Source organism: Leopardus geoffroyi, chromosome C2 (genome assembly GCF_018350155.1).
Source record: "Leopardus geoffroyi isolate Oge1 chromosome C2, O.geoffroyi_Oge1_pat1.0, whole genome shotgun sequence".
Taxonomy (NCBI): Eukaryota; Metazoa; Chordata; class Mammalia; order Carnivora; family Felidae; genus Leopardus; species Leopardus geoffroyi.
The window spans coordinates 1,863,207-1,872,312 of record NC_059333.1 but is presented as its reverse complement, the minus strand read 5'-3'; the positions used below and the strand labels follow the sequence as shown (position 1 = coordinate 1,872,312).

At 65.7% G+C, this 9,106-nt stretch overlaps 1 protein-coding gene across 5 annotated transcripts in view; it reads right to left on the bottom strand.

Annotated features, from left to right (window-relative positions):
- Nucleotides 1-3,566: 3,566 nt before the first annotated feature.
- UBE2G2 (ubiquitin conjugating enzyme E2 G2) overlaps nt 3,567-9,106 on the bottom strand; it is a 49,986-nt gene continuing 44,446 nt past the window's right edge. For all 5 annotated transcript variants that reach the window (XM_045501148.1, XM_045501149.1, XM_045501151.1 and 2 more), the window contains 2 exons: nt 7,639-7,779; nt 3,567-5,212 (listed from right to left, as the gene is read on the bottom strand). In XM_045501148.1, coding sequence (XP_045357104.1) covers nt 5,100-5,212; nt 7,639-7,779 — 254 coding nt within the window. In that variant the 3' untranslated portion in view covers nt 3,567-5,099. The remainder of the gene's footprint in view (nt 5,213-7,638; nt 7,780-9,106) is intronic.

Here is a 9,106-nt window from a genome sequence, read left to right as displayed (position 1 = left end):
ACGGCCCCAGAAACAGGAGGACGGCTTGCACACAGAACACCCGCAGGTGTAGCCAACCCACTGGTAGGTTAAGTTAACCAGGAGGACGAGGGGCTGCGGGACGCGGGCGGGGGAGGCTGGCAGGACGGCACGCGTCACAGAGCCACGTCTCAGCCGCACCCCAGGAACGACCAGGAGCGGGGGCACCCGGGACTGGCCCGGGGGTGAGCGAGGAGGCTCCCTGTGGCTCCTGGGAGGGTGGGGTGAGGCAGCGTGGCTTGTGCTTTATGGGGCCACTTAGATTGCCTACAGCCCCCTCTGCACGTGTCCCCTCAGCCCCGGGCAGCCCCGGCCGCTCCCTGAGGGGCAGCAGCGTCGCAGAACGCGGTGGCCACGCTCCCTGCGGCACTGGGACAGGGTCCTGCTGCGTGTCTGCTGTGACCCGATGCCAGATGCACGTAGCTACGCAACCAGGTCTGCACGTGTGCGAGCGTGCAGGTGTGAGTGTGCACGTGTGAGGGGGTGTGCGTGTGTGCACGCAAAGCCCCCTGGGCCCGGGGCCCACCTGTCACGCACAGCACTCTCTCTGCCCGCCCCGCCCCCCTCATGGCCCACTGCCCCTCCCTCATCTGTTCCACAGCAGGGGGAGGGAGGGAGGGAGGGGCCGTGCCTGAGGCGGTTGAGCCGCACCCCTACCTCTGCCGCTGGAATCCGCGGCACACACACCTCCCCGTTGTGACAGCCAGCCGCGTCCGCGGGCCATGTCCAGCGGGTGCCGGGGGCCAGGCTCCCCGATCACACCGAACGGGGGTTGTGCCTGCCAGTCTCTCGCCAGAAGCCCCGGGAAGGTGGGCTGACTGCAGGGTCTCTGGCCGGGAGGCCGCTGGCTGTGACGCCCCGTCCTGCTCCCAGGGCGCGGCATGTCGACCCAGACCGAGCCCACCTCTAGTGGTTCTGCTGAGCCCGCCGGGTGCCGACAGACGGTCAGGACCCGTGCCACAGGTGGGGGGGCCGGCCCACCGCAGAGACATGACCAGCCCTGCCCCCTTGCTGGAGCCCGGAACACAGCTCCCCAGGCCCCCGGGGCCACAGCATCGTCACCCAGCCCCGTGGCCTCTGCAGGCAGGCTCGTGATGAGGAGACGCTAAGGGCACGAGTCGTCATGACCCAGCCCCGCCGGTCGCAGGGGTGGTGTTCTTGCCACAGGTGCGTCCCAGCTGCCGCCATGGCAGCAAACAGAGCAGCACCACGGTCCGGCAGCGGGCGCCGGGTTCTGCTGCTCTGTGGTCCCAGATGGGCGGACCCCCGGCGGGACCCCCGAGCGGGCGCGGCCTCTGCCATCCCTCCAGGGACCGTGCTTCCTGGGAAACGGCTGGGAACCAGCCCCCACAGCTCCAGGGGCTGCTTGCCGTGCAGGAGCGGTGGGAGAGCGCGTGTGCAGGAACGAGTCTTGATGGAGACGGGGGCACGCTCGGGGAGGAGGTGCCCGGGCCCAGCGGGCGGGAACTGGTCCAAGGGAGAAACCCGGGGGAGTCCCCGAGTGGGCTGTGCTCCAGTCCATTCGCGCGTTACCCGGGGTTTCAAGAGCCGTCAGCAGGGGACGGGCCCTCAGTCTCTGGTTTCCAGCGCAATGGGTTCCAACAGCAGGTCCGCTGCCAGAAAGGTGAACCCGTGTACACACACGCCACGGAAGGAACCTGTCAGCACTGCCTGCCTGCAGCAAGCAGGAGTCCGGGGACCACGGCGGGCACACACGGCTCACCACGGGGGCCGGAGGGGCAGGCCCCGAGCACCCGCCGCTGGAGCGTGGGAGACCCTTCCCCTCTGCCCCGCGTGGGTGAGCCTGCGCCATCACCCTGGTGGGGCCCTGGCAGCTTCCAGGGCCACGACCCCCAGCCGGCAGGGCCCAGCCCCTCTGAGACCCGCTGGCCCGGCTCCCGGCCTTGACAAGGCAGGCGGCCCCACAGCTGCGCGAACTGCCTGCCCACGGCGGGGCCGGCGCGACACAGGGGCTCAGCATGTCCCGTGGCCAGCACGCAGGTCGGCGGCTATGGCAGCAGCAGCCACCTCAAGAGAGACAGCACGGTCCCGCCATCTCCCACCAACTGAGACCCCCGCTCTCGCCAGGCCGTGGCCCAGCCTCTCCCAGCCCCAAGCACTGAGCCCCTTCTGAGCAGGACCCAATGCCCTGGGACTCCAGGGGAGAAGCCAGAACTACAGAGGCCCCCTCGTGTGTGGCTAAGGCAGGGTTTCCATGACCTGTGCATCCACTGGGCGGGGGGGGGCGGGCACGTGGGGCTGCTGCCCACGAGGGTCCCCAGGCCCAGCCCCCCTCACCGTGCCAGGAGACCCGACTCCACTGGGAATCGGTGCGTTTCACGCCCTTCGTGGTTTAAACACCGGTTCCTTTCGCTTAGAGTGTCCCAGTGTGAGATGATACAGTTCAGTCGAAAGGGAAAGTGAGGGCACAAGAGCCTTGCCACACGTGTCCCACGTCCAGCACGGCCACCTGCCACATGCACGCGCTTCCGCGGAGTCCCGGTGTTGACCCCGCCCCCCACCCCAGCCCCAGACATCAGTATCTCCTGGTTCAGGAGAGGAGGCCCGGGGCGGGGGGGTGGGGGGCAGGTCAGTGAGGGCTCCCGGGCCCCCCCTCGGAAGCAGGAGAAGCAGGAGCCAGAGGGAGAGGGGCCGCAGAAACTCTGAGTAGCTTAGCCAGAGGCAGCGGGGGCTGGCAGGCGGAAGGAGGTGGAGGTGAGGGCCTGGCACTCACCTGGGGTCCAGGAGACGAGGCTGGCTGGGTCGCACGGGGCGCTGCGGGTGGCCGCCGCGGGACTCCCTCTCCGAGCTGAGGGTCGGCAGGACTCCACACCCAGTGGAGGACACAGCAGGGCTTCTGGCCGCCGGTGAGGCAGCTGGGAGGGCAGCACCAGAGCAGAAGCCGGCCAGTGACCAGCCTCCCAACAGGCCTCCCAACAGTGCCCTCCACTCACCAGGTAAGTAACCAGATTCGAGGGCCAGCTCGACAGCGACGGTCACCGCAGGCTCGGGCCAGAGTCGCCTGCCTTCTGATGTCTGCAGAACTCGTGTGGTCTCAACGTCACCCCGGCTTCTCCTCACCGCCCAGTGGCAGGAAGCACCAGGCTCCAGGGAGAGGCTGGGGACAGCGTGTCCCCGCACACCCCCCATGTCCCCCAATTCCCCCGTGCACCCCCACATGCCCCCAGTGCACGCCCCTGTGTCCCACGCACCATGTCCCTGCACACCCCCACTCACCCCCACGTGCCCCCGTACATCCGCACACATCCCCCATGCCCCACGCACACCCCCGTACCCCCGCCGCCAACCGCACACCCGGGCCCCTTAGGGAACCCAGAACTCCCGCAAAGGAGCACAGCAGGGGGAGGAGAGGAAGAAGGGCACGGGTCCCCAGAATAAAGGGGCGCTCCGAAGGGCTCCAGCTGCGGCCACGCCTCACTACGAGGCATCTGGCACCGACCCGGGGCACGACCAGTTTCGATTTTCTAGGATTACACAAAATTCTGTAGCGTTACATAAAAGTCCACAAGGAAAAATACGGTACAGAATAGGGGGAAAATATATAACTTTATTTTTAACATAGTAATTAAACTCCACCACAAAGTAAGGACATGAGATTCTCTTTGTTTCCATTTAATAAATACAAGTGAATAAAAATATTTTGCTTGCAAAGAGATCGCCTCTCTCCCCTCTCCAGATTTCATGGAAACCCCATGGCCACAGCGCCCGCACACCAGCCGTGTCCACGGACCACATCCCCCCACGGACCAGTCCTTCCCTCTCCACGGAGAGGGCCGCGTCTCATTTAATACGCCCGCAAATACTATTCAGGTACAACCCCTCTCCCTTCCTGATCCCCTTCCAAATACAAGTTCTCGTACTGAATTCCATATCTGAAATGGTTCCCTTCTGAGAAAGAAAGAACCTGCTTTCCTTACAGAGCCAGCATGGACGGAGCCCCGTCCACCAGTCTCGTGAACACCAAGCAACCCCGTGTCAGGTGAGACGGACTCCCGCCCGCTGGACACGCGACTGAGGAGAGAAGGGTGAGAACTAAAACCCACGGTATGTCCTGTAGACTGTCCCCATTTCAAAAATAGAAATTCCTATTTAGATGTAACCTGTCTGACAGGCCAAATACTTGCTTCTGCAACAGATCTGTTATTGCTTAGAACGGAGCCCCTGGTGCCAGGGCAGGGACATCACACCCCACACTGAGTGCCCCGCCCCCGCCCCCGCCCCCGCCCCGGTCAAGGTTGGGATAAGGCACGCCTCTGCGCTCACTAGGGGTGCACATTCCCTTCCAGCCCCAAGTGAAAAGAACTGTCTCAATAATGAACATTCCTGCTGCGGCCACGACGTACAGAACGTCAGAACTTCCCCGTGTTTATGTGGAAAAGACAGACCCCTGTGCGTCCAGAAGACACTGACCAAAACGTCCAGTCTCGCGTGCTCCCGCCCTGTGATGCGCCAGTAAACCCGGCCATCGGTGTACCTCCCCGCTAAAGGGACCAGGAAGAAGCGGTCAGTCCTTACGACCAGCAGTAAACCTCTCTCGTACACACCCCGTTTTTCATTAATCCACATTTTTAAAAAGTATTTATTTCCTGAAAGCATTTCTAAGTGTGGTAGTTTGTAATGCGCGGCAAACAAAAAGCTGCAACCAGACGTCAAGGACAACACCCCCGAAGCACTAGAAAGCAGGGAGGCAGACAGCCGTCCCCCTGGGGCACGCGGGGAGCGAGGCCAGAGCTGTCCCGCCCACCCTCTGCTGCTGCTTCAGAAGGATGACTGGTTCTGGCCGCCCCCTGCCCGGCAGACGGAAGGGAAGCCACTACCGGCGGGGCGTGCGGGGCCCCGGCTGGGAGGGGCAGTGGCGAGGGCTCCGACCACCCACCCGAATACGGGGAAAACTGCGCCCGGCGTCATCATCCTACGTAAATCACCATTTCAGAAGAGAAGCCTGTTTGGAGCGGGAAAGGCAGGGGAAAACCAGACGCTGTGCTTCTGCAAGCTCGCCTTTTTGGGTACCAGCACAGGGTGTCACTGTCACCGCGCGTGTCCACGTGTGGGCCGGGGCCTCACAGCCCCAGGGACTTCTGCGCCAGCTGCCGGGCGACCCTGCAGAACTGCTCCCGGTCGTCCCGCCACATCTTGGAAGCATCCACGTTGGCGCCACTCTCGTCGTTGGGCTCTGAAAGACACGGACAGGCGTTCCGTGTGAAAGGGCGCCACAGGGCAAGGGCCCGGCGAGGTCTCCCGCTTCACTCGAGAACACCCGCGATCCTTCTGGAACCGTGTCCCAGACACGAAGGACAGGTGCTGGTGTCTGTGAACCGCCAGGGAAGGAGATCAGCTCTCCGAAAGACGGACGGGAGCCTCCTCACCCGCGAGACAGGGAGGCCGGAGGCGGCGTGAGGTCAGGGGCACCGCATGAAGACCCGCCCTCGTGACCCCTGCCTCCCGAGGGTCTCCAAGAGCCAGCCTGCGTTCTCAGTCCTGCTCTGGGAACACCGGGTCCCCACCGCGCAGTGAGCTCCAGACGACCCGCTGCCCGCCCCTCCGGCCTCACGGCCGGTGCTCCGCGTGGCCCACTCCTCCCCACCGCCGCCCACCCGGCTCCCGCCGAAGGACCCTGCGAGGCCGACGTCCGGCCGAGGGGGGACACCTGAGCCTGGCGGGCGCTCCAGACACATCAGGACGCACACGAAGAGGCCGCGGGGCCTGTGGGGCAGCGGACTGGAATGCCGCGAAGCGCTGCATCGGAAAAGGCAGAAAAGGCCGCCAGCACGACCCGGGCGGCTCCCTCGCGCCCGGCCTGGCTTCCCTCCGCGGGCACGCCGCCTCCGTTCCTCCACCCACAATGACTTTCTTCCTCCCTTTACTCAGCAAGCCTTTCCCCACCGGGTCCTGCGCGTGAGGCCTCGTGCAGGGCACCGGGCGTGCGGAGAACACGGTGACACGGGCCCTCAGAGGGCACCATCTAGTGGGCCTACAGACCGCAAATGACCACGCGTGGTCTCAGACTCAGCGCTACCAGGTGGGCAACGGGAGAGGAGGGGCAGAGGACCGGCGGTCCCGCAGGCCCCAAGGAAGGTGTGCGCTCAGGGGACCCCTGGCCGGGCCCGCTCCCCGCCCCGCGTCTGCGACGCGGAAACCCCAGGGCCCGCACGGCTCGTGGTGGACGGGGGAGCCTCGGTCTCCTGAAGCGGGCCGGAGGGCGCCGAGCGGGGCAGGCCGTGGCCGCGCTGGCTGTGGGGACAGAGCCGGAGAAGAGGGAGGTCAGGACAGAGGACACGTGCTGTGAGAGAAGTGTGTGAGGAATACACCAAAACCTCCAAAGAAACGACGTCTGCGAGGGCGCAACTTACCGCGGACGGCCGGAGACGACGTCGCCTCTCGCCTGGTCGTTCACTCGGCGTGTGAACAGAGGCCGAGGCGCCTCCACCTTCAAACTGACGTCTGCGACTTCGCGGTGACCCAAGGGGCCCACCGAGGACCCCGCCGGCCTCCTCCTCCGGGCCACCCACGGCACCGTCGGTCCTCCCCCGACTCGCCTCCGTTCCCCTTCTTCCCGGTTTTCCGCATCGTTCCTCCCTACGTTTCTTTGAGGACTCCTCTCCTCCCGCCCGCCGTCCGTACCTCATCCCCCTTGTCCTGCCCACCACCCACTGTCTTCCCCAGACGTGACCCCGCACCCTCGCCCCCACTCCTGGCCTTGGCTGAGCGGCTCCCGAGGGGGGACGGCCACCGAGGATGGACACTTACATCCCGGACTCTCCTCCCATTCCTGCCACCCCCCCCCAGATTCCCGTCCCCAGAAACAGCAGTCCTCTACCCAGGCACTCAGGTCAGAAACACAGGCGTCACCCTGCACGCCCGTGAGCCCGCGTCTCCCGGACGCACCCTGGCTCTTGGCCCTGCAGCTGCTCGAAGCCCTCGTCCTCTTGCCAGGGCCATGGGGACACCCACCCAACGGGCACTCGGCTGCAGGGACAGTCGTTCTAAGGCACGGCTGGCGGTCTAACACCCCCACGGAGGCCTGGGCCCCAGGTGAGCACACAGTTCCACAGGGCGCCCTGGCCCCTGCCCCTGCTGAGCTCGAGCCGTAAGTGGTCCCGGCAGGGCCCCCTCGAGGCTCAGCTGCCCCCCTTCCCCGGTCACCTCCCACGTGCTCGCAACTCCTCCCACCCAGTCCCGTCGCGGGAGCTGGCCCCACAGTCCCTGCATCTGAGGGGCAGTCGGTGACTGGCAACCACTGCTGGGCCTGCAAAGTCCCCTCAGAAAGCAGGCCCTAAGCCCTAAGGTGGGGCCCAGGGTGCACCGAGCTGGACCCCCCAGGGCCCGGCGTCTGCGACACAGCAGGCCCCCCGGTAAACACCCACGCGTGAGCGCGGTGCCCGCAGATCGGGGCGCGGTTAGTTCCGGTCAACACACGATACACACAACAGGAAGGCATCTTTGAGACCCGTAAGAACGACAGGCATGCGACACGAGGACGAGCAGGTACAAAGAATTCGGCGAGGAAGCAGAAAACCGCACCCGTCCGTACACCGCACGCGGGAGCGAAGCGCACGGGAGACCGCGGCAGCCGCCGTGCCGTGTGGCCGCGGGCCTTACCTGCCAGCATGCTCACCACCGACAGCAGGATCTTCTCCACGCTCTGCACGGGGCTCCACCGCTCTGCGCTGCTCTCGTAGCCCATGGGGTCGTCGCCCGGCGCGTGGAGGATGGAGATACAGACTCTGCCGTCGGGGTAGACTGTGGGGTCAGAACACACCGGGTGAGCCCCACGGCGGAGAGCGGGCGAGGCGGACGCGGACGGCAAGCCGCGGGCACGGCGGGAGCAGAGCCGGGCCCCGGGCGCCACGCTCGTGGCCACGAGGCCCCACTCGCTCCCCAAGGACGAAAGGGAGGATTATCTGGCCGTGAGACGTTTCCCCAAACGAACGCACGTAATCTCCAGAGCTGGTTCCAGAGCGACTTTCCTAACTCCGCCCCGATAGCCCTGAGCGAGGCCGCGAAGACCTACATCCACAGAGCCAGGATGAAGGCCGTTCCATCCAAGGAGGAAGGTGTCCCGACTTCTCCAGGGAACTCGCTCCAACAGAGAGACGGACGGCCGTCTGCGCCTCTGGAGGTCAGCTGTGTCCGACCTAACCCGCCCCAGCGCACAGCGCCATGAACCAGACGCCCACGGTCTGGGGAGGAAACTGCGTCTCCGGCTCGCGGTTGTCTCCAGTCCCGCCGAGGGTGCCGCAGGCACCGTCACTCCTCCGGCACACAGGGCGGGTCCTGAGACGGCACAGCGCACACGCAGACACGGGGAGTCCAGTCGGGCACACTCAACTGTCAAACTGCAAGGCCTTCCGGTTATAACGACACGAGCAACAGACAGTTGAGGACGAATTTTAGTAATTCCCCTTTGCTCGTGAGCTCACAACCCCGTGACCACTGAGAAACCCGGGTGGGTCGGAGCGGCCCTCCCGTGGCACCTCATTCCTCACGCGTCCATCCGTCCCCGTCCCGGCACTGCTCCCAGCTGCCTACGGTCGGTGCGTCTCGGACGGAGAGCGCGTGCACAGCTGTTGGGGGCGTCGGGGGGCCCAGCGGCGGTGCCCACGCCCGGGGCCTGGGCGCCCAAGGCTCCGGACGGCATCCCTGCCGTGAGGTGTCCAATCTCAGCGGACCTCCTCCAGGTGGTGGCACCGAACGGTGACAGTGTCACAACACACGGTGACAGCACAAACCCAGAAACACGGAGGCGGCGGCGGCCCTGCCGCCTCCTCTCTCACCGGGCGCCCCCCTGCAATCCCTCCCTCGTCTCGCCTGTGCTCAGCTCCGCACCGCTGGCCTCTCTTTCCCCAGGCCGCCGCGTCTGTGTCCCAGCCCTGCGGTCTGTCCTCTACACCACAGCCAGTGACCCTTCCAAGACCACACTGGCCACATGACTCCCTCCCTCACTCTGATTCCCTCAGTGGATCTCCACTCCTCCCGCACAAGTATCAGAACCCTTCTTCCTGGCCAGAGGGCCTGAACCGGTTTGGCCCCTTCACTCCTTGCACAGGGCCTTTGCACGAGTCAGACA